This window comes from Rissa tridactyla, chromosome 15 (assembly GCF_028500815.1).
Source record: "Rissa tridactyla isolate bRisTri1 chromosome 15, bRisTri1.patW.cur.20221130, whole genome shotgun sequence".
NCBI lineage: Eukaryota > Metazoa > Chordata > Aves > Charadriiformes > Laridae > Rissa > Rissa tridactyla.
In genome coordinates, this window is record NC_071480.1 from 14,210,639 (window position 1) to 14,236,774 (window position 26,136).

At 40.6% G+C, this 26,136-nt stretch overlaps 1 protein-coding gene across 1 annotated transcript in view; it reads right to left on the minus strand.

Annotated features, from left to right (window-relative positions):
- Positions 1 to 3,240: 3,240 nt before the first annotated feature.
- GNA13 (G protein subunit alpha 13) overlaps positions 3,241 to 26,136 on the minus strand; it is a 29,872-nt gene continuing 6,976 nt past the window's right edge. Inside the window, exons 3-4 of the mRNA XM_054221521.1 lie at positions 12,969 to 13,019; positions 3,241 to 8,227 (exon numbers count right to left, since the gene is read on the minus strand). Coding sequence (XP_054077496.1) covers positions 7,655 to 8,227; positions 12,969 to 13,019 — 624 coding nt within the window. The 3' untranslated portion in view covers positions 3,241 to 7,654. The remainder of the gene's footprint in view (positions 8,228 to 12,968; positions 13,020 to 26,136) is intronic.

The window sequence follows — 26,136 nt, forward strand, 5'->3', positions numbered from 1 at the left end:
TCCTCATGCTAATAACTCTTTGAAAACGCTGGTTTCACTGAAGTTTTTTTGTTTGCTTCCTTTTTTTCTTCGGGGAAAATGGAGACTACAGCAGGAAACGGTCATCAATTCGACTTTGGATTAATATAAGAGGATGCACCTCTCACGGAAAAAGTGCAAAATATTGCGCCAAGGCAACCACATAAAGATCCGTACCATTTATAGACATGGCCTTTTCTTTCTATAAAAGCTGAAAACAAAGACCAACTCCCAGGCAAAGGCTGTGGGTACGCAGAGCACTCGGAGTCGAACCTCACCCCGGGGCTGGTGATCGCAGCTGCTAATTGTGACGTGCTTCCTGCCGTAACAGCCCGATGGGGCGGCTGCTGCAGGTCAATTATTCATGGCCGATGGCAACCCACAAACATCGTTTGCATGGTATACGCTCGACATGGAAACAGTCGCTCGCTCTCTCAATCAGCGCAAAAAGCCGTCTGGGGGACTGTTAATGTTAAAATATGTGCCTTTTTTTTTTTCTCCCCTACTGCTTCCCTTTTGTATCTGATAAAGGGGTGGTTTGCTTCTACGCAGGAGAAGTTGACTGTCTTCCAGGACACGTAACAGAGAGAAGACAGGACAAAGCCTGTGACGTGGCTAAAAGCCATCCAAGGTTTATCCTGGTGCTGGACAGGAGAAGCGGGAACCAGGCACGGAATTTGGCTCTCCCCATCACTGCCCATCAGTAGGAAGAAGCCTGGGCAGGGACTCAGCATCTTCTGTACAGGCACAATCCGCTATAGTAAATATTGGAATAGTGAGCCGGGAAAATTTACTTTGCTGGATGCATAAGGTCTTGTGCTTCTTCCAGCTCGCTAAGTCTTAAATTAGTAAAAACCAGTCTGCACCGATCAGCGTCATCTTACTGGGTCACCAGGTTTCAATCCATCCAGGCAGAGAAATGAGATTTATTCACTCACTGCATCTGCTGACAAACACGTTCCTACCTTATTCTCCGGCGCCCGACCGCCCCCCTCGCCTGAGGGACAGCAAAGGCACCCCTTGCTGCCCACAGCTGGCGGCTGGGAGGACACAGGCTTTAAATATTAACCTTCGTACGGAGTCGCAAGCACTCAAGCAGACCTCTCCTCGCAGCAGCCTACCCCAAACCCGGGTTTGTCAGATCCAGTGCTCAACAATTAATCAAATTCTGGGCGGCCTGCGTGGAGCGACGCAGGGGCCAGAGCTTGGCTGCAGGCACAGGCAGGGACCACGTCTCCCATCCCGGCGCACATCTCCTTTCTGTTGGATATTGGGATTCCTGATCTTCCAGCCTACTGAATGTCTCACCCTCCATTTTTAAATGTGCGTAAGAACCCAAGAGAAGAAAGCAGAGAAAAGAAATCCAATACTATCTAAAATTAGGCATAAATAAAACAATATCGCAGAACCTTGTGGGACTCGGTCTATCTGGACCCTTCTATTAATTTAATCTAATAATTCACATTTCACATACAGTGAAAACATTTCATCTTGTTGTGTGGAAAACAAAGCCCAGCAGTGCATTAGGTGGGCTGGCCAGAAATAGCAGCATCTTTTTTTTTTTTATTTTAAATTGAGAAAAAGCAACCGGCAGGGTCTGCCCCAGGACAGCCTCCTGTCCCGTTTCCAGCTGCGTTCCCCAAAGGACTCTGCTCGCTCGGCAGCTGCTCCTCCAGCTCTTTGCCCTTCGGGGCAGCTCCCCGGCAGGAACGGGATTCCTAAGGTTGGCTCCGGAACCTGCACGGCAGCCAGGGAAGAAGCTCTTTTGGCAAAGCTTCTGTTTTCCTTCCCTTATGTCAGTTATTGTGCAATCGCCGAGTTACTTTAACAGGAAGGAAGAGGCTCGAAAACCCAACCTACATTCAGCAGCACATGCAACGAGGTGTTCTGGTACATCAAGAGCTTTGTGAAAGTGAAGCAACTTCCACTTGCTCACATAAATCCTGGGACACACTTCTTCCCTGCCCCTCTGGCAGCTCGCCCCACCGCTGCCAGCCACCGTGCCGGGAGGTTATTGGGGTCTGTGGGATGCTGCTGAAATGTCCACCATGACGAACCCAGTGCTAATGAGAGCTTCAGTTGACAAGAGCTTAACCAGAAGCCTAGGTGAACCTTGATGCAATTACGCTGGTAATATTGGGCTTAAAAACCAAACCAAACACCATCTGTTAAGACAAATTCTCGATGTTGTTAGCTTTACTCCCTGACTGCGTCTCAGGAAATCAGATGCAAGAAAAAAAAAAGTTTTTAAAAAACCCCTGAAGAGAATGGTTTTCAAAGTCAGAGCAACATCACAAATGGTGTTCAACTTGACATAACGCTTCCGAGGCAAAAAAGTGGTGAAGAGATGAGGCTGTGATTCCTCAGAAACACCCTCCCTAGGAACAGGCAGGACCTGGAACGAGAAGCGCACCACGGAGCCAGGTAAGTTTCAGGCCATGGAGAGGTTTTTAACTCCTGGTTTCAGTGAGCGGAGGTGGCTCCTTCCCGCGGCAAACTCTGCTCCCCAGAGCGCAGAGCCTGGCAGAGAGAGCCCGCAGGGTCCCAGGGATCCCCACACCAACCATTTCTACAGTTTATGTATTCTGATTATCAAGACACACAGACGTTGAGCACTAGCTCTATAAACAAGCATGACTTGGGCCGAGTATTTTGAGATGTGGCGCCCACAGCACGCCAGCCGAATCCAAGGGCTGTTGTGGAAAACAAAGCATCTCAGGCCTATAAAAACTGACAAGGAGAAATCAATGTTTTGCTGCAAAGCATCGCTTCCTATTGCAGCCAGTTGCAAAACAGCCAGTGATGCCTTTCTAAAGGAGGCAGGGGCTGGTTTATTTAGAAAACAGCTTAAAAAAAAAAAACCTAACTGCAATAACGAGATACATAATTTATACAGAGGCTTGCCACTTAGAACACACACAAGCGTCATCAATATTTTAAATATTGAGTACCAAACTGGTTGTCAAATGCAAGTCAGCAGCTTCCTTCTAACTCTCTCCTGGAGAGAAGGGAATTGGGCTGAACGAGAACCTGGATGAGCACTGTTTGCAAAGAGCTTGCTTGAGACCAGAGACTAACGCTATTTCATGTTTTATTTGAAACACAAGAGGTGGCAGGAGCTAAGCAGCTGGCCTTAGCCAAACACAACAACAACAACAAAAAAGTCACTTGGCTGCCTCCACATATTATTAATTTGAAAAAAATAATTTCGTAATACCAACATGAGGCTGTATATGTTTATTCATCGTCAGTAATTTTTGTACACAAGGCAAATATTAATAGCTGAAAGGCAATGCTTTTGGAGAGTATGTACAGAGCAATGTACAAGCGAGTGTAAGAGGTTTTAAACTATTAATCAATTTAACCGTTTTATAAAAAGGAAGTGATGCTTTTTCTTCTAAGACCTCCCTTAGAAATAATTTATTGCCAATCTTAAACTAAAACAAGGAGAAAAAAAAATTTACAATAAAAAGTAGTCCCTGGAAAGTTTATAAAAAGTTAAACATATAAAATTGTAAGCCACAAACATTCATACAAAGCTAATACAAATCTCGGTTTTGTTAAAGATCTATGAGGTTGTTACAAAATATATTTTTTACATAAAGGCTTCACGTAAGGTAAGCTCTCACTGCTACTGAAAGCGCAGGAAAGCGGTTTTAAATAGTCTGCAATTCAACTTATTTTCAAGTACAATGCAAAGAAATTGCAAAATGGCACTGTATTGCAATGCTGTGTAATTAAAAAAAAAAACTACATTAATGGTACCATCAAACAGACAAGACCTGTAAAGTTAACTTGTGAACAATTCGGTATGGCATGAAACTTCTGATCATTTTGAAACAGGAAATGTTATTGTTGGAAAATGAACCTTCTGCAACCGTCCTTAAAAGAGAAATAACCAGAGAAGTCTTCTGCTGGCAATGGAGATGTTAAACACGCACAGTTCTCCGTCGACACGCACCAAGTTGCTCCCACACACGGGGAGCAGATGCAGTTTGCCCAAGCTACCCCGGACTCATCGTAAATACTGCTACTAGCCAAGTGTCACGAAGCTTGAAACGCCCACCCGATCTGAGCAATTTGCTACAACAGTTCTGATGGGCAAAACTGGAAGCTACTTACTAGACAAATGAGTCCAATATACAGCCTTTGAGATCAAAGAACCCCCCTGACTTTTTCTTTTTTTCAGAGCAGATATTCTAGAAGAAAGCTTAAGTTTTACACAAACCGATGGCTTACGCTCCCACATAAAATATATAAAAAACCTAAAAATTTTAAAGCCCTGATGAACAGCTGCAGTTTTCAGGCATCAATCAATTCTGTTTAACACACTGCAGCAGGGAACAGTCGCTAAAACACCAATTTCACCTTCAAGTACAGGAAGGCCGCCCAAGACAGTGGTATATCTCCATACGGTCAGCGGTCTTTTTAAACAGAGCTGAACCTTTCAAAGAGAAATAAGAAAGTTTTGGGAAACTTGATTTTCTACCTGCTTTCCCACCTTCACTGACCTTGTACCACAGACTGGTTTACGTGAACAAGCTTCACTCTCACTAGCCAACTGTGACTCATTTGTTTGCTTCAGGATAAAAATCAGTCTGTTCAAAACACCAATCCTCCAACTCTTGTACCAAAATTATATCCTGCTATAAAGAAATAATATTTAGAAGCAAATCAAAAAAAGAAACACAACAGTACACGCTGTGCTCCTTTTCAGGTAGCTAATGAAGAGTAAGTTTGAAGGTGGAAAAGCCCGACGCCGACGGGGTTTGTTTAGCCAGGATGTTAACATAGGAACCATGTAAACAGTGACATCAAGGTTAGTTGCCTCACCCCCTCTGAAGAAGTGGGAGTGGGAAATGCGAGTGATTTGACTCAGTCTTTTCATTAAAATAATTCATTTCTGCCTGAGATTCATATAGTGCTTATCTACCAGGGCCTACTTTGTCAGAAGTGACCCAACATTGCGGGGTCCGCCTTGCCGTCTTACAGGCCCTGGTGTTCACAGGGAGAGTGATCTGAAAGGATTAAAACCATTTTCTTTTTGGTGTTGGTTCGGCGGAGAAGCCTGCTGAACTTTTTTCCCCACTTTAGCTAACGTCAGAAGTGCCCAGCACCTTGGTGATACTGACTATATCCTTGGACTGACATCATTTTTTGGACGATTTTTAGTAAATGAACAGGTCCCTTGACAAAAAATTCATCAATATTTTACATACCGGGAATTTGTCTAAACAAATTTGTTTAATCTTCACATAATCCACCATCCAGTCTTTAGCCTTTTCAGCAATCATCTAGTCTGACATCCTGCAAAACACATACTACAGACCCTCTCCAAATTAATTATTTTATTCAGAGCAGACAAAATTCTCTTTTCAGAAGAGAAACTTGTTCAGACAACTGGCAGCAATGGGAAACTCCTTCTCTTGTTGACTAACAAAGGCATGGATTTGTTCGATTTCTGCTTTCCAACAGTGGACTTTGAGGTCACCAGACAGAGGTTTGCTGTCTGCTCATGCAGCATTTACAGCTAACCAAATCAACCTGTCACCCTTCCCCAAAGAGGGAAATGGAGAACTTCTGGACTCCCATCACAGGTATGTTGTCCAACCCTTTAAATAGCCTCACTAGCCTTCTTTGAGGTCTCTAGTTCATCATCCTTCTTGAACTGCTGACATACAACCCAAAGACATCAAACCAGAAGTAATCATATCCATGTCCAGGAAGGAGGCAAAACCTACATTAAACATCCCCATCTAAAGATTACATTGCTCCTCCTGACATCAGTGTTGCACCCAGACTTTGTTTAATTATGCACTGTGACTTCTCCCAAGCTCTTTTCAGAATTCTTTCCTCCCAAAATACTGCCTTATTGCAGAAATCGCAGACTAATCCATGACTCCTCATTGGATGATATAAAAAAAAAAAATAGAGGTCTTTCAAACCACCTAACTAAATAAAAATACACTATTCCCCTTCTACAGTCAGGAGAACGAGGTACGAAGATGTTACAATCACAGTAAGTAAAAGGCCAAGTTCAGAAGACAGGCGGCTTTCCTATGTTCTAGCAGGGACACTGCTCCAAGCAGTGGGAATATTATGGCACACCACTTGCCACACGTGCAGTATGTTAATAAAAATTCATTTAAGAGTCTTGGCCAGCATCATGATCCACAGGAATTGGCCAGTTCCATGGGGCAAAGTGGCAAGCTGAACTGCCCGTGTGACACTACAGCCTGGGGGAAACTTGGTAGCGGCACTGCTTTTTAAAACACAAGCTTGCTCTCTCATGTTGTAGTATACTGTGTGGTGTTTGAGGATTTCTGGGCAAGAAGTGTTTATTATTTTTTTTAATCACATGGCAACGGTAACAACCTCCCCTAAAAAAATATAAAAATGAAACTGCAATGGAACTTTTGGTAAAATATTCTTCGTCACAAGCAGCACTCTGGAGTACGCTGTGCAACATATTTGGCTCAAGTACACTTAGGATTGCTAGACCCTATTGCAAAGTCTCAGAAAGAACCTCAGCAGCTGAAGCACTTTCTGCTGTGAGATGTTCTTTTGTTTTTCCAGAAGGAAACATTCATCTTCATGGTGTCAGCTACACAAGGCCTCTGCTGGGAACACATACGCTCACGTAAGGCCACTGAAAATACCGTAGGAGGACAGAACACAAGGAGGCACTTAGGTTTGCAAGTACTTCTATCCGTCACCAAATGCTTACTGATTAAGATGAGGCACACTGTAAGAAGTCATGAAGAAAGGAAAAAATAAACCAGTGCTATATTAAAGCGCTTCGAGAACAGGTAAGGTACCTACACGTAACATCTGGTTAGTGAAGATAAGAAATCCAAGTTTAGCTTGCTCCCCCTTCCCACATTAGAACGTCAAGAGGACCGTATCATCGTGCTCTGTGCTTTGCCATGGCTCCAAGAGGTACATACAACGCAAGAGTGAAACCGTGTGCTGTGCCATTCGCCAATTCCTCGTCACTAGACTTCTGCCTGCATTAGTACTTCCTGCCAGATTCGTCTGAAGCTCCCAATCGAAGCATTTTTAAAGCATCTCCTAGTCAAACCCCATGCAAAGATAAATACTTAAACAGGAAGTAAGTTACAGCCAGGAATCCTAGCTTCAAATAGATGATTCCAGCAAGGGATTTATGGGATTTCTAACCAACAATACACCTGAGAAATTATAAGTCAGCTATGGTTATCACAGTCTTCATAATGAAGTTAGACATGAAAAGTTTCTCCCCGCCTTAAATTACTGCCACAGTCTAACAATTGCAACAATTTCACTGAGGTTTGGACTTGGAATTCTGAAGGTGGAATGAATTTTCTAGGATAACGTACATGTTCTTAACACGTCAAATTCATCGCTTTACAGGTAACTTAGACATAGGTCTGCTATAAAATTACAACTTGAGTGAACTTGAAGCTACACTGGAAGAGATTAAGCCTGAATTTCTGCAGAAATTGGCGATAATGTGTTCAGCAGCAGCTTTTAGCCACAATATCAAGAAGTCTGACAGGATCTGGATTTCTCTACTCCTGCTGTAAACTTCTAGTTCAAAAAAAAAAAAAAAAACAACACACAAAAGTTACTCAAACTAAAAATGTCTTTTTGCACATCACTGTAACATAAGCTGCTTGAGATTGTCGTGAAGGATGGTATCCTTGACATCGCGGAAAACTAGCCGTATGTTTTCTGTGTTAATAGCAGTGGTGAAGTGGTGGTAGAGGGGCTTCTGCTGCTGGTCCCGGCGTTTAGTACGAAAACAATCCACCAGGAATTTTTGGACATCTGTTAAGCAGTGGGGATCCCCTTCAAACTCTGGAAAATAGTCTTTGATGCTCACTTTTTGTACTTTTTCCTCAAGCAAGTCCGTCTTATTTAAGAAGAGAATGATTGAGACGTTGCTGAAAACCCGGTTATTGACTATTGTTTCAAAAATGTTCAGGGATTCTGTAAGGCGATTCGTTTGCCGATCCTCCATAAGCACTTGGTCAAATTCACTTGAGGAAACAAGGAAGAGTATTGATGTGACACTGTCGAAGCACTCGAACCAACGTTTCCGTTCTGACCTTTGGCCACCTACATCAACCATTTTGAAAGGAACATTTTTTATTTCAAAGTCGTACTCATGAATCCCTTTTGTGGGTCTTCGTGCCAGCAGTATATCTTGCTGTGAGGGAAGATAATCCTAGAAAAAAATAAACGGAAGTTGGCCGATTAGGATAGAAGTCACAGGCACGGTGATCACAGCTGACTTGCAATCGAGAGAAAAGCTTGCAGAGGAAGAGCACAAGGCTTTGAATAAACATGCACATTTATGTATATTTATATGCTAACACTGAAGCATTTTGGCAAGATTTAGAGTCCAAAGCAGGAAACACACCCAATATTAAACCGAAACATGTACCCCAGAGAACAGAAGCTTTCCATGTGCCACATGACAAGGATCCATAAACAACCTGAGAGGTGTATCATCAATTCCTCCTGCCAGTTACCCTCCTTCTGGATTGCTTTAAGCTTCGTTCATCCTCATCCCACAAAGCTGGGAAACACGCTGGCTGACAACACTGCAACGCAGCAAGTGGGGTCTAAACCAGGTTTCTCAAATCAGTAACCACAGTAATATTCCACTCTTAACTCTAGGCACTCGGCTCCTGCGTGATGTTCTCGTGCATACTGCATGACTGCTTCTAGGAAAAAAGCTGCTGCACTAAGTAATTTTTAAGGCAATCAATTACGCCAGAAAAGCAAAACCTAAGCAACATGCCATGGATCTTTTGCACCCAGCTGTATCAGTCCAAAAAGTCACTTCTATTAGCTGTGTGCCCTGCCTGTGAGCTCACACAGCCTGATTTTGTCCAAAACATACTGTGCAATTAGAGAAACAGGAGAAGAAACAGTAGCTGAGGGCAGCAGCCTCTTCCCAGCAGTACAGCCTAGGAGGGCACCCGAGACAGCTGCACCCTGAAGCTCTCCAGACTGCCTTTCCCCCAAAATTAAATACGCAGGATAAGGGTTTTTTTTACTATTTTTTTTTTTTAACTGTTACATGAACAGTCATCATCAACAGATGCTAACAGGAAGAGGAATTCTTATTAGTCAGCTTTCAACAGCATGAAATTCAAGACTCATATTGGGGATTTCTTCATTCTTAGAATTACACTTTTGCATACGGCCAAGTCTTTCTGCTATTTTAAACAGCATCTGTAGTTAGCGCATCTGTAACAGCCGGCTGACGCTGAAGTTTAAAGCTTTGTTCTTCACTTGTTATGGAAACTTCCTTACATTTTTCCAGCATTTCTCACAAATTGAGAGTGATTTAGGTTTCAGAGTTGGAATTTTAGTCTCCCCTTAGTGAATGATCTACGATCTTCCTTTGAAAGCACTAGTTACCAGCCTTGGAGCCTTTATAAAGATGTGTAAGACCATGGCCCAGAAAGCTAGGGTGGGAGAAACAAACATGTGACTACATGGCAATTCACATACTGGTATTCCAAGTTTAAGGGACCCGGGCAAGTTTGAGCCATAGCCTTTAAGGAAGCAATTTTAAAAATCATGAACCAAGCGTAATGTTCCAAAAACCCAAGGATCATTTTGCTTTATGTAAGCTCAAAAGTGAAACTAGCTGGAGAGAGGCTGTTTTGTTTGAGCTCTTTGCTCAAGCTGCCCATGACTAAGGCACTGCGTTTATCATGGCACGAATTACAAAGCTCTCTGAAGGCCAGGCTCCCCACCCTGCACTTTTTTGCTGTCGTGCTGTTACGCATCCAAAGCCCGTACCACCTAAATCCACAGGAGAGTCGAACTGCTGAAGCAGTGCCATGTTCTCTCCAAACCCAGCAACAGACACAGGCTTCCACCCCCCGTCTGATTCAAAGAAGCAACTTTAAAGGGCAGTAAGATTTTTCTCTTTATGTGTTAAATTTATCTTGGGTCTTTTCTACCAAAAATTGTTAGAGAAGGAGAATAATAGATGAATAGAGCAGTGACTGTATCAAATACCACTGGGCACACGTGAAGGGATTTAGAGTAAAGCGGACAACTTTTAGGCAAGAGAACGTCGCAGGTTCAACACTCATTCCATCTTTCACACAGGAGCATATTATCATTTACTATTCAGGAAGTTAGTCTCAACTTCTCAGAACAAAACCACAAAGTCCTCGGAAAGCTCAGGAGTGATGGCAATTCTTCAAGTAAATAAAATCAATTAATATAATAGGCAAAGCCATACACACCTTCAATATTGAAACAAGAGCACAAAGCAAACCGTCCCAGGAGTTGGCCTGTGCTGTTTACTCAGTAAAGCTTTCAAGAACAAGGAGCTTATCCCTAGAATTCCTGACAAATTCCCTCTCGAGTATTATTACTCATTTTAAATTCCTTCCACACTGGCAACCACAAATAAAATCCTTTCAAGTACTTTCAAGTTCTACAAGCACAGAAGACCTACCATGTTTTATGCCGGATAACGGCTACTCTGATGCAAAGAGTCAGCAAACGAGCGCGCTGGAAGTCAAGTGCTTGGTATACAGCTGGCATCTGGCTACCCAAAACTAAATACCATAACTCCTAAGAAATCTCCCAGTATTTCAATTATTTTTTTGGACGATGATTATGTTTTCTCCCTTGTGCCCTACCCTTGGGATACTAGCAGCGTGCTACTGTAGCAGTTCTGAACTAGCCCCTTTCTCACTGTTGATCCCCTTCTCCGTTATCTGAAGACTGCAGCATTAGGTGAGTATTTTCCTCGGACAGTATTATTTTCAAAGTCCTTTCAATGTTTCACCATTGTCAATCGGCACTTTTCCTGCAAGCACCCCCAGGCATGCTCTCCTTCCCTACACTTAGCCCAATCTTACATGTTGACCGTTTTCTGTTTCACCTTCTTCCATTTTTGGGTTGTTGGTTGTTTTGGGGTTTTTTTTGGAGGTGGGGGGTAAAGGGTTTTTTTTGTGTGTGGTTTTTTTTTTTTTTTTGTGTGTGTGTGTTATTTTGTGTGCAGCTCTTACCAAGGATAAATACTGATATTGACTCAGTACATGTGCTTTCTTCCTGAATTGTCTCCTTCCTCATTCACTACCGTCTGTTTTCTTCTAAAAGACTTGTTTTGGTTATCAAGTAGCTCTTTTGGCTATCACATCACTCTGCCTACTTTAAAATTAGAGTTTAAGGCATGAATAAGATCCAATCACAACATGGAAAGCAATGTCTCTCTATGAAATACTTTGAGTACATATAGTCTGCACCGGCAGTTGAAATAACAACAAACAGTTGTGAGGAATCCAGCCGATCCCACGTGTACGTGCCAGCCAGCTACTCTTATTTTTGCTGATCTGATTAAATCTGAACATTAAGTTCTTTTCCCTACATGCTGTTATAATCAGCTCCCTTTTGGCAAGAGGCATATGAGCTCCCTTTCAGCAAGAGGCACATGAATCGCAGGTCTAGCTGTTTATAAGCAATTTAGTTGCAGCCAGCCCAGCTGTATCAGATAACAGATAAGAACAGTAAAATACTTATATTAATACAGTTTGGGGAAATAATCATTAGACAAATCTTGTCTATGCAAGACAATGTGTCTATATGCAAGACAAATCTTGCATATAGGTAAGAATAAACCAGAAGAAAGTATCAAATCTTTCACTCAGTAACAAAACTTGTCTAGCACTTTTTCCACAAAGACCTAACGTTTTCTGTGATGGCAGATCTTGAAGAGTCCCTCTGTATCTCAACACCATTTGGTGTAACTTTAAACCAGAGAAGCTGTAATTCAGAGCTCAGCGTTCCCACAGCAACATCAGTACCTACAATAAGTGTGCGTATCCAAAAATATAAAAACCCCTAGTGACTTCAAGTTTCATGCTTTAATCACAGAATGGATGAAGGTTTCTAAACAAAGAATTTTGAAAAGAAGCTGCAAAAATCTTTACCCAAAAGTGCGCAAATGTGTGTGTGCATGGGGAAACCCCAAACCTTCAAAACTAAAATGGCATTGGATTCAAAGGCCGTGAGAAATCCACCATTAGCAGAAAATTTAGCAGTTCGTTAATGTAACTGCAGGTCTGGTATTGCCTTGTAACTCAAGACCAAATCCAAATTTAGAGAGCAAGCACTGGAGTTCTCAAGCAAGCTATCTGGGGAGCGTACGCATTCTGCAAGATTCTGCAACGCTACCAGTGCTGTAGTTAGAAAAGTGACAGTTCAAAGCAGAAAAATAGCATGGCTTAATATTAAATTTTTATTTGTTAAAAAGAAAAATGAAATTAAGCATGATGTAACAGGATTCAATTGAAATGGTTTGGATTCCTTCATCATTTGTTAGCCATCAGCTGGAAATGACCCTGGAGAAACTGCCTCCCCATGGAGTTCAAGCTGGCATCCCATTTTAAAGGCAGTTTTTCCACATGCCATTTCTGCAATACACAACTAAGCATCTGCATACAACTTCATTATCCAAGCAGCAACCAACATTTCAGTCAAAAAGCATTCTACAGAAATTTCAGCTTTTTCTCCAGAGAAAACAGATTTTATTCTGCACCAAGTTTGTTTATTTTAAAGTAGACACTACAGAAAGGTACCACTGACCTGCGCACGGATTTAACTTGGTGTTCCTAACTGGGTTTGTAAAAACAAAAGCAGTCATTTTTGTTTGTTGAAGTGCTACTTTAACAGTCTTCTGACTGGACAAGCATTTGTAACTTGTTTTTTTTTTTTTTATTCAATTTCTACAGAAGTTTTATTTCCAGAAAAGTCTCTTGGCCCTTGCATTGCCCTTTGGTTTTGACCTGTCAGTGATGAACTGGTGAGATAATGAGACAGTCAAAGTTAACTAAAGTTATTTGAGTCGACACTAATTGCATTTCATCTATTTAAAACCCAGAGATCACTAAGACTACTTAAAATACAAGAGTGAAAAAAAAGGAACTTACTTGTTCTCCAAGTTTATCCAAGTTGTCCAAGAAATACTTTACAGATTCCCCCTAAAAACAAAGCAAACAGTTATTTAAATAAGTGGCACACTTGATCTCAACAGTTTACATTCTGAAGTCCAGTTAATTTACTCAAACAGATTTAAGTGTTGTAAGCTTTAATCACTACCATTTTTAAGCAGCTATCCTAAGAACACAACTGATGTTTTATTTTTAGGCCAGTTAATATTTAAGCTTAAATGCATAGGTAGGCACATTTATAATAGTTAAATTCCTACAAAGTTTAGAACTGCTAAATAAATCCTGCAGTGCTGTCAACAGGGAGTGTCAACGAAGCAGCCACACCTCCATTATGGAAAGATACATTCAAGTATTCTAACCCTTTGAAGAGTCTGCGCATACAGGCATTCAGGTACAGGATAAGTTAATTTATAACTGCATTGCCATACAATCCCATTCATACAGGTATTCCCCTGAGCACAGCAAATGACTCGCGCAATAGTGAGAAACCACAACAGATGAAGCATTTTACTAAAGTTTCCTATCAGAAACCAAGTTGGACAGGAACTCCTTACTCTGGGAGTAACGAACAGAGCTCCGCACTGCCATAGTCCATGGTATCACCCCTACTATACAGGTTATATTCTGGACTCAAGCCACCACTGTCCTTGCAAATAGTAACAGCAGTTTTTTATCCCTCCAGTAATGTGGAACCAAAGATTTTTTTATTGTAAGCCTGATCTACAGTCAGCTCTCCAGAACTCTGTAAAGGTGCTGGGATTAAGGAAGAACTCTGACACAGATGGTGTTGAACATGAGTTCAGTTGCAATAGATAATGTACTGATTGAATTTATTGCAAAGGAAAGTAATACCTTTGGATTCTTAGCATCATGACAGAAGCAGAAACACGCTTCCTTTTGAAAGCTCTTGATTACCAACCTGTAACTTATTTACTTTATAGTAAATACAGAAAAGAAACCATCTGTGTTTTCACTCTGCAGATGGAAGAGCAAGAATTATGACTGAATTTTCTTGATGATATTCAAGAAGCATCCAAGGCTGGGGTGATAACATCCCAGCCAGTCAAGTGGATTAGGACAGGAGTCACGCCCTCATAATCACTTCCTCTCACTTGAATTTGAACTCTGCAAACTTACCTAGGAAGAATATCAAACCTCAATATTAAACCGTGTCATCTAAGCAGCAGCAAAGTAGGGTAAACACCAGTCTAAAAAGGGTTCTGGCAGACACATAAGCCAGGTACCTTTGCAAGTTTTATAGGTACTAAAAGAAGTTACATAATACAAGTAGATACCGCACCTTTAAGTGTGCAATTTGAACATCAACTCTTAATTAGGCAAGAGCGGGACTGTGGTTGAAACATGCCTTGTGCTTGACACACCTGCAGGGAAGGAAATCCAACACAGTTCTACCACTTTATTTTACCTTTTATTTGACTTTACCGATTTTCTCTAGGGTGACAAACTGCAGCAGTAACACTAGCCATTTTAAAGCCTGGCGGCACACAGCAACAACTGCTTGCAATGACGGCAGTATTTTACACCTACATCTTTTTCAGCACTTCAGAAATCCATTCTAGTCTCAATCCTGTAAGGAAAGTGTGCGGGGAAGTGCATTCCTATTTCACAGAAAATAAAGATACACAACCTTGATGCACAAATTGATCAAGCTTCCCAAGCAGGAGTAACAGTAACAGAATTCAGGCTTTCCAAGTACTAAGACCACTGTCTGTAGCTGAGTGTTAAGACAAAATAAAGATTCAGATCAGACTTAATTTCTTTTTTAGGTCCCCATAGGAGTTGGCAACCCTCCCTCCCCCACAGAGCTCCGTACAAATCAGCCAGATTTCAGACTCATTAAGTGAAGGTATTTATTCTAGAATACCTGGGCCTCAGAGGCTGTAAGTATGCGCGCGCGTGTGTGTGCACACATACATATATTTTAATCTTAGACAGCTCTTTTTTATACTACTTACAGCAAACCCACTCTCTAAAGAAGCATCAACTCCGCAGTACTGGAATGCACAAGTTACTACCTCTCTTTTAAGTCCCGGGGCTTACTGTTACTGCAGTGGATTGAGCAGTTGGAGCAGACAAATAAGCCACAGCCTGTAAAGGTTACAAAAGTAGCTTCCCAAAAGAGGGGATTTCCTGAAAACACAAATGCAAAATACACCAGCCTGCAGCAACGGCAACACTCTATAGAGCCACACGTCCAACAGTAAGGCAACTGCCAGAAAGCACACCGAGAAGACAGCTTGGCTTTCTAGGCATATTAAAGTCAATGTCAGCCAAATATCAAGGTGGCCATTCTGAAACTCAAGAAATTAAACTCCAAAAGCAATCAGTTACTAGTATAATACAGCTAATAAAGTGACATACCAGTTTCCCTCCACCACATCTTTGGCTCAGTCACTGGGTTCCTCTCTTATGAAAATCTATTCAGACAACTAATACGACACACCAAGCAAGTGCCGTTAACATGACCCAACTCTGTATTTAAGGATAAAATTTGTTCAATCATTGACTTTTATTGATTTGCATGGCATCAAGAACTTAAAACAGCTTCAAATTCATCATCTGTTCTTCCATCACATTCCAGAAACCTCTCCATATCACACAGCTACAAGCCAGTGCCTTGACTAGTTGTAATTTTCTATCTGACCCGGACATCTTCATATTAGCAGGCTAAGCTCTGCTAACTACAGACACCCTTGAACAGCAAACTACCACGACTAACAGATTGTTATCAGAACTCACTACTGTGGAACTGAAGAGTTTTGACCCATTTTAAACAAGCTTCAAAAAGGCAGCATTACAAAGCAACCAAGTAAGACTTCTGATCCTTTTCCAAAGGAGTGAACCTATATATTTTACGCAATAATGAAGAGAAACCTACTGAAAAATCCACCACAAGACAACCAAGGAAAGCCTTAATGCCAGCAATTGTTAAAACTGAGTAGAAAATCATCCATTCATGACCCTGTATGACAGCAGCTTCAAAGACAGCTTCTGAGTTAGGCTGCTTTTTCTTGATATTAGAACTAGATCTCACGCTGTAAATCGATGACAGTGGCTATATTTAAATGGCTGTATTCAACAGACAGTTGTCGTATTCTAGAATTTCCCTTTACACAAACTGTAAACTCTCTGGTTTACCCGAGATGACTAGAAAAAAGAAACTGGGTTTCCCCACTCTGCCCCACTAACTCCAGTGTGGCTCACCACGTCCAGCCCCTGCCACATGGTTGTTGCAGCAGTCAATCTGCTGCCATCATGCCACAAGGAGACACACCAAGGACAGAAATCAACAGGAGACTCAGAAACTTCAGGATCTGCCCCTGTTAAAAAACTCTATGGTTCTCCATTACATTCCCGTTGCCTTCACACCCATGTTCTGTGAGCAGACACTATGGAAATTTAAATTAAAGATCTAGTAAAAAAAAAAAAAAGTGATGTGAAGGTCTTTAATTAGCCACAGGTGAACTTTTTTAAATGCAGGTGAACCCTTTAAAGCAATTTTTACAGTTGAGCAGTTCTGAACTGCAAATTTCTGAAGCGTGGTTGAAGGTTACCAGTGACCTGTTCCCCTGCAGCAACCACACCATCGAGCCTTACTTGTCCACTGCTCACTTCTTTCTACTAAACGTAACGCACAGGCTGAAGATGACAACAGAAGTGACAAAGTCACTTGCAGGCTTGAGTGCATTTCTCATATGCATGTTGACATACTGCAATAAAGCAAACTTCTTGAACACACCCCAGCACAACAGAATGAATGGCCTACACGTCAGCTTCTAAGATCTTCCAGTGTTACGTGACTGCACTTTTGTTCTTTTAATACAGTATTAAAATAAATCATATCAGAATATCAGATTTTAAGCAATCAGTTTGCTTGTAGAAGATGCCCTTTTTTGTTCAGATGGGAGTATACACAACTCAGCTGCAGCCCTTCAGCCTCCTCCTGATTCAGAAATGCATGTAAACCACAGGAAGTTGACTGTTAAATAACTTTATTCATAACTGTCAAGTATTCCATTTTCAGAAAGGTTTGATTCAAAACAGCTTGTGTGTCTCCTGGAGTCTTGTGATCCTTACCAAAAAAAAGCCAAACCAAGTCCTTTCATCGTGAACATACAAGTGATTTACAAGAAAATACCACTAAACCATATTCTTATCAAGGTACTTGACATTACAACAACGGCTTCCCTTACAACACTGCATTTATTTAAACTAGTTTTGCTCATGCCTGTACAATGAAATCCCTCAAGATTCGTGTAATGCACTCTTTCTACAAATACAGATTACAGCACACATTGGTCATTTACCTATAAGAAAACAGCGTCTTGTAGCTGCTCGTGTGGTCTTCTGAAGTAAACCAGATCAGTTATCTTTTATAAACAAAACATGGCACAGAGAGAGATTACTGTCTAAAATGTCACTAGTTAATGCCTAAAGCAAAGTAACCACAAAAATATTTTTGGGGAGGAAAAAAAAAAAAAAGACTACACGAAATACACAACAGATGAACACATCTTTTAAACCCAGGAAGTGGCACCAATTTATTTGGTTTCCATGAAAACAATGTCAGCAATCTAAATATGATTTGTTGAAACTTTAGGATAGCCAAATGGCTTTTTAGCTGTTCTAGGGGAACACACACATTACATTTTTTCCAATAGCAATCACTTTAAAAAAAAAAAAAAAAAGAGAGAGAAAAAGCATCAAATAAAGATTTAGTCATCACAAGGTTTAAAGAAAGAAACGTACAATTTATCAAACCATCTATGTTTGGCTGCAGGTTCAGTGGAACATACTGAACTGACAAGACTTCTTAAGTATCTGAAAGAAATAAATCAGATATTTAAAGAAAATAGGAGATATAATTTAGTAACTCTAGATTAGAATTGTAGGAACTACCAAACATTTTTCTCTTCCTGACCTTACTTGGAATTTCTGTGAAAGGAGAAACAAAGATTTCCTATTTTATTTAATAAAAAAAACCCACAAAAACACAAACAAACAAAACCAACAACATAAAAAGCTTTTAAAAAAGTCTAGTTTGTAATAAGAACAGGCAACTACAATGTTTTTAGGCTGGCATGTACTTGCCTAAATTGACATGCAAACCAAACCATACGTAACATGGGAAATGCAGCTTGAAGGAAGCAAGACGATGGAGGAATAACCAGAGCCTTGAAATTCTGCATCTTACAACACCCTAGAAATCCTTATAGCATACACTTCATTATGGGTAGTTTTTTTTCTGTTAGAGGCTTAATCCAGATAAATCCACATCTGAGGATTTTGGCAAAGAATCCAGAGAAAAGACTCTAACCTTTATTTTCTTGACACCTCACCCCAAGCTGATTCAAAGGCAGACAGACTGCAAATCAATACTGCTGCTACTGAAGTTCCACCAGATGTCTTCTGCCATTTCAGTAATAAGCACAGAGATAATTAACGGAGAAATGTTTCTGTCAAATCAATGCATATTTCCTAGTGGGAGAGGTATTAGAGCACTACAACCTCCTCCCCCTACACCCAATCAAGGGGTGTCCATAACATTACACAAAAGAGGCAGATGATCCAGATGATACATTTATGCTATGAATGCACCTAGCCCTAATTATATTATTGAGCTCAAATCTGTAATTGTCTTGATTGTTAGACCGGTAGAAGTTGAACCTAGTCTGATGTCAAGACACTGAATTGGTCTGGTTTCTTTTTACTGGCCTCAGACTTGGAGGTAAATAAAATAATCTTGGCTCCTTCCCAGCTTTCAGGTTTCTATAAACTGACCTCTTACCAGTCACGCCTCCCAGTGCTTTCTAACGAGATTTCTCTTTCAAACATGCCCTAGTCAACATGACAGGACAAAACTTCTACACATCCATACCTATAAGTTGTTTATTCAAGGAACTAAATTGAAAACCGAGATACTTTCCATATTTTATAGCAGCAATTCGGCAACTTGCTTGGCATCTCCTCAAGTGAGGGGAAACAATTTGTTTCCCAATTGCCACTCCCATGCTCTAACACTTGACATAGTGCTCTCTGTATAAGCAGCAATTTTATTAGCAATGTTTCGGGAGTTTACAATAAGCATATACAATAACTAATTTTTAGTAAGGGTGCTAAAGGTATTTAGGGAAAAGTGTCGAGGTAAGCAACAGTATATTTATTTATCAAACTGCAAGTCTGGGTCAAAATATTTGAGTGTGCGCTAACACAGAACACATTTCCTGGAGAGAAGTATGTTTCCTTTCTGTAAGTGTTAATTATGGCCAAAGTTATGTTAAAACCAACATAAACTGACACTCCCGCCGAAACAAAGCAGTCTCCATTTATGCCCACAGGAGCATTATTGCAGCCAACTGCTCCATGTTAAACTAATCCCTCTCTCCTTCAGAAGGGAGAGAAAACTGCTTTAAAATGGCACTGCATTAATGGAAGCATTAATGGACCAGCTTTAAAAGGGCTAAAGCACAGATACAGTAAGTCAAGATCAGACATTTCAGGATCTCCTAGCTTCTTCCTCTCCAGGTCAACCACTTCAAGCGTCATTTTAAATCTGATCTGCCCATTTCCAAATAGAAAATTTAAGTGCATGGGGATTAATTGCCGCTTCTTCTTAAAACTGGTGAGTTTCTGACCTAGGCTACATTTGCTTATACGGGAGTACCAAATAATCGTGTTCTCCACCAATAAACGTCACAAGTGCGTCACAGCTCATCCTACCTCTGAAAGCACTATCCTATTTCCTCTTTTCAGCACTTCCTGAGTGCAGCTCAAGTTGTATTTGACTTTTTTCAAAGCAATCAGAACTGCATCACATGGTATAGAAGTGAAACCTGCCTTGTGTTCGGTCACACAAACTGAGTATCTGTCCTAAAAAAAGGAAAAGCTGAAATCCTGACTCACAGAAGTAATCTTTTGTAAAATCTTTGGGTAGCAGAACAGAATTTGTATTCACAACAGCTGGATCACATTGGGTGGAGGGTGCTCAACAGCATGAAGCTACAAAAGCACCAAGGGAGGAGCCGCACTAAGTTTATTTCATGACTGACATTTTTATCTTGCATAATGGCGTTAACAAAGAAAGGTGAAGGGGCTTAAGAAGGGTTTTAACCCAATAATATCCCTTTAATCTATTATCCCCTATTTACCATGTAATCCAATTAATCCATAATTCTCAATGTGGGTAACGAATGGAGAGAGACAGAGCACGCCAAGCTGAGCTCTTGCACTACGACTACCCAGCAGCATCTGCTGTGGCTGCCATACCCAGAGAGAGGAGGTAAACCAAGATACACACTAATTAGTCTAGAACAAAATATTCCAAATAAGAACTAAATACTCCAAACTAATACTCCAGTATCAGCTGTTTATCCTTCTTTAACCGAATTCAATTCGGCACTACCCTTCAAAGTGCCTCATTCACTTACACAATTCTGACTCAGTTTTCTCCAATCAGTAGAGTGTTTCCACTGCTGCAAATACAACATGTTATCCCAATTAACCAAATGAAGACATGATCAAGCACTAAGCAGAACTTAATCTGCATACTAGAATACCACAGAGCAAACTGTTCCAGTTTTGCATTACTTTCCTAAGAGGGAAGAAATCCAATTTCACTTTTCTTAGCTTGGTATCCCTCCTCTCTCCTGAAGAAGGGATGTTAATTGCCAGATTCTTAACAAAACTTGCTTAAAAATATGAAAATTCACTACAGCTTTTAGGCATGAAACAGTATTCCATTAAAGCCCACAGAACTACAGTTTCTTCCACGCAATGCACTGTTACCATACTTCCAAGTAATTCTGAAAGACTACTTGGAAACCAGAATGTGCCATATTCTATAAACAGCTGAGAATTTTAAGAAACTGCATAGCTTTGAGTTGTATGAAGTGATATTCCATTTGTACAACTCAAGAGCAAAACCCAAAAGTCTGCTGAGACTCTTTCCCACAATTAAAAACCCTAGGAATACACAGCATTTACCCTGGCGTGTCATTTTCCTTAGGATCACCAATGCTTCCAAATAGGAAGCAAACTCAAGTCTAGGGCAGCCCCTTCTAGAGATCAGAGACAGGTTAAGAAATGCAAAAAATGGCACATGGGACACAACACATGCAGAACCAGAGCATCTAATGAAGATGCTTCTGTTTGCCAGAACCAAAATTAATCCATGAAAGCAAATTAGGATATGCTGTCCACAAGGTCAGGTGCTCTTTCCTTCTTTCTTCAAAGATCTTTTTACTCTCTCCCTCAGTAAACATTTACAATCCAAACTTCTCTTCCAGAAAGTTTACTTTACGAAAGACACCGATAATTTGTAAAAGATTTTCAAATTTCATTGATGAAACAAATCTTCCAAGTCACAGCATACACGCAGACCTAGACATCATATGAAATCATGCACTGACCGAGATGAAACAGCCACCTCCCCATTACTATTTACACTCTGGGAAGCATCTATATAAACTTCAGAGGTTTTGCACACAAAACAGACTGGAACCAGACTGTAAACATTTGCTCTTCTTTCAGTGCACTGACCCGCTGGCTCCATGACTTCATGTGTTTGCAACTCAAAGCTACATTTAATCTAACACTGAAGCAGTAGTGAGTCTGCAAATCTGCCATCCATCATTCAGAGCTTTACTTGCTTCCAAGTTGCACGAGACTGGTGAAGGCTCCCAAAAACATGACAAATATTTGGCCTGTGGAAACATATCAGCTAAAACTGGCCACATTGAACTTTAAGATGTTTGAAAAGCCTATCATTGCATACTCTGTAAACGAAATCACAACATTTCAAAAATAGAACCCTAAGGTAGACACCAATGCATGCAGTGAAGCATCCCTACGATTCAGTTTTAAAGTACATTTGGCTCCTATTTCAGCCTCGAAAGAAATCCAGATGACCAAATGCTTTTTAGTTCCTTCCTCTGCCTCAATTAGCAGAATCCATTTCAATTAAGTTCTGGTATTTCTGTTTGCAAACAGTGACATACTAATACATCAGCTCTCTTTACAAGCTATCTGACAAGATTCAGTGATAACTTACTATATCTTGTGAAAGATCTACGTGTATCATTAGATGAGTGTTAGTGTTCTTAAAAATTAGCAAAAACTGTACCCAACACTCCCTATACAGCAGCCATATCCAAGAGGCTGCAAACATTTCATATCACTTATAGAATTTCATACTAGAAATTAATTACTAGCGCACCAATATAACTGTTTGCCAGTGAAAACAGTCAAAGGTCCCACTACAATCCACATATAAAATGTTAGTAGATCGCCCTGCGCTGAGTTTTTGCACACTATTTTGCATAGGTATTTTGAATTTAAGATGGTGTCAGTGCATGTGTTTCCTCGCCTGGAAATTCTGCATCTTCTTTATTTGGTCACCAGCGGGTGATCAAATACCATCATGTGCTCAGTGAGAAGCACTTCCAGGCAGTCTGCCGAGACTCCCGTCGCTTGTTTAAAATTATTTATTTGGCATCATTAAACAAAGGAAAAAGATACAGAAACTCATGTGCGATTACATATTCCTGTACCTCTCATCCATAAATAGAATTTGGGGTCTTTTCAGTTCCTTGGTTAAGTCACTGAAGAGGTGCATGATATTCCAGCTATTTTAACTGAGGAGACTATGAAGAACTGGGAAACATTTAAGGCACGAATGACCATGACAGAGAAGTGTGTAGCATGGTATAGTGAATTAAGGGTTGTAAAAGGCAGCTCTCTGCCTACTAGAGTTCAAAAGTTTTCTTCTCTAAAATAGCTGAAGTTGACAGTTATTGTGATGACATTCAGGGTGTTTTCTGTATTTAAAATTCCTCAACTTTTCCAGCTGTATTTATTACCTGATGTTTATTGTTAACACAGTCATGCGAGTGGAGAAGATACTGAAAATAATTTAGGACCTTCTTTAGCTGCTGATGTAGTCTTAACATTTTCTTTCTTCACCCTTTAAATTTGACCCCTGAAACTACTTTGGTTGTAGAGTATAAGGGCAAACTGTTAGTCTCCAGGATTATCCAGAGATTTTTTATTTGGATTAAATACATTTTTTGTTTGAGGATGCTGAGTTAACTAATATTGTCTTCTACGACCCATTTATTCACCCCTAATCATAAACAAAGGCTGCATATTGCAGAGCAATACAAAACACCAGTTGCTATCCACCACACTCCATCAGCACCACCAGCGATACAGCTCGCTGTTCTGCAAAAGGGCAGGCTCTGCACCTTCTGAACTTCCCAACTGATTTGTGGTAAATTTAGATACTTTAAAAAAAAAAAAAAAAGTGCGTAGACACAATGGTGGTACGGACATTATCTTGCTTTCTATATGAAACACTAGTAGTTATTCTATTGGTTTTCTTACATAGTAAGGTCAGCTGCACTTATGTTTTCTCACATTTTCTTAAGCAACTTCCTCAGCTACCACGAACTAAGGTTTCCTACCACTTTGCTGGTTCTGCATAAGAGGTACAGCAGGAATGCAGAACATTCAAATAGCACGCATCATGAACTGAAGTTTAGGTCAATGAAGACAACCAAAACAGTCATCCAAATACAACCAAAGTGCAATATGCACTCAGTGAGAGTGGACTTAGCCAGCCTCCAAGGCTGAAGTCTTGTTATAGTAAGCTCAAATTAGGGAACGGCAGCACAAATCAACACTGCCCCTGGCATCGCACCTTAATCCTAAAGGATCCCATATTTACATATGAAAAAGATCGCTCCATAGTCTTTGCCTCAGGTGCAAAATTAATTTCACCTATATAGATGGAAGATCACAGCTGCATTCATACCACATGTTTTGCCAGCATGGAGATTTGCTGACAGCTATGAATACTGGGACTTCGTAGGGTAGGTTCGGCTTATATTTAGTCAGTCGTTTCTGAACCGACAGAGAACAATATAGCCATTGCTACATTTAAATTCTGTGAAGTAATGTAACAAGACAGTGCTACAGGTACTAACACGTAGTATCTTGCAGGCTAGCAGGCAGCGAGGAAATGGGCTCTGAAGGTGTTTGTACCAAGGTCTCATGTTACACCGAGAGCAGCAGAAGTAGCAAAAACTCATCTAACACATTTGCACCAATTTAAAAGAATCTGCTGAGAACAGGTTCGTGCATTCAAGACGTGGGAAAGGCTGAGAAAGTCTCTTCCTCTGAACTCTTTAGAGGTTGCTGGCAAGCACAGCATATTCAGAAGGGCACTTATATTTTACCTTTATTTCATCAAGGCTCAGTTACAGGAATCCAAATTTTTGCAAAAAATAGGTCACCTTTTAGTCTTCTGCAAAAAATCATTTAGGAAACTAAGGCACACGATCAACATGACATAGCTTGTTCAAGACACAGTATGTATAAGAACACATCGCTCTGCTCCCACGCTGTACTATGAAAGTCTGCATTTTAAAAGCAGTGGTTCCCCATAAACAGGTATCTGGATCAAGTTTGAATTAAGAACTCTATCCTCAGAGGCTGCACTGAAACCACATGGAAAAGATATGCTTGTACAAGCTAAGTGTAGCACACAGGCCTCCAGAAAGTTTCTAGTGTTCTTGGTTGGAAGATAACTCAGAATGCTGGTGTCTGGCACGTGTGTGCTGGGATAACACGTCCACATCAAGACAGCTACCACTGAAAGACCTCTCAGGCTAGAGCTACATCTGTGCTTAAAAATACTAGTAACGAAAAAGAAAAATAATAAAAAAAAAGAAAAATAGTAACATTCAGAAAAAAAAGTTATGGCAAAGGTGTTCTTCAGTAAAACCAGACCAGCCTGCACTACAGCATCAGTTGACAATACAAGACCACTGCTCTCCAAACGCTTCAATATTTTACTGCTAACAAGAAAAATCATCAGGCAGGAAAGGAAGAATGATGGAAATGGAAGAAGGCAGTCCCAGAAACAGCCTTTCAAGGCATAGTAACTCACAGAGGCTGAAACAAACCCTAATCCCAATTTGAAAAATGATAACAATTGGCACGTTGTGCTAAATTAGTATAAAAGTTCACCTGAAGATCACTCACCTCAATTAAAATATTACCGTCAATCCCCATTACCAAAGCACTTTGTATACACATTGAAAGGTTTCTGGCCACAAACCAAGAATAAGGAAATTCAAGCCTCATTATTGTTTGACTCTCCTCTTAATCCCTATATGGAGCCTTATTAATGCTGACTTTGAGCTCGTATTATCTTGTCATTGGGGCAGGAAAAACAGCAAATCGTCAAGAACTCCGAGTCTTTCCTGAGAATTTGAGTGACTAATTTTTAAGTATAAATTTGTGAAGCACTTTTCTTTACATAGTTACAGCAACAATCTTTGATAAATCCTTTTCATATAAAGGCCAAAAGATGCCAAGTAGCTCTAACCTTTCCAAGGGCTTTAAAGAGTCATGCTCACTGTACACGTGCCATCCTGTCGTTTGATGTTTGGCAGACCTATTGATTGCAGAAAGAGGGGCAAATAGTTCATTTTCAACATGTATAATGCAGCAGCTTTTTGTTTCTTCCCCACAAAAACTTAAGCAATATTCAGTGTAACTACAACACTGTATTTAAATAAAGTTTAATTATATGATGAAGTGCCCGAATAGTCAATGCACATGTTTACAGAAACACTGGGTGATTGTATCTCATATCTGTAATGAGGAAGATTCTTCTATCGGTCTGAGAAACTTTCTATTGACAGTTTATGCACTCAGGCATGTTCTAATAGAAGCACCACCTACACACTCCAAGCAGAATCAGAGCGGGGCAAGCAAACACCCAATCCCAGAACCAAGAGAAGATCTGGGAAAGGGAGAGGGGAAAGACATTTTGATGCCCCAACTGAGGAGTGGGGGGTGCTGCAGAGGATGAACACTGGGAGTAATATCAACACATTAGAGAGGGCACAAGCTGTTGAAAGGCTTCTGAAATTCAGTACCACAAATATGACGTAAATACTTTTAATGAATGACAGAGAAGATGCTCTTTTTGCAGGTTCTATGCTCGTGACTTCAGCGAGGCGCTGAAGCACTGACCTCCCAGCTGTTTCATAAGATGGGCGTCTGGACTCGAGAAAGAGGAAGACCTCAACATCTGACAACCCAGTCTGGCTTCAAACAC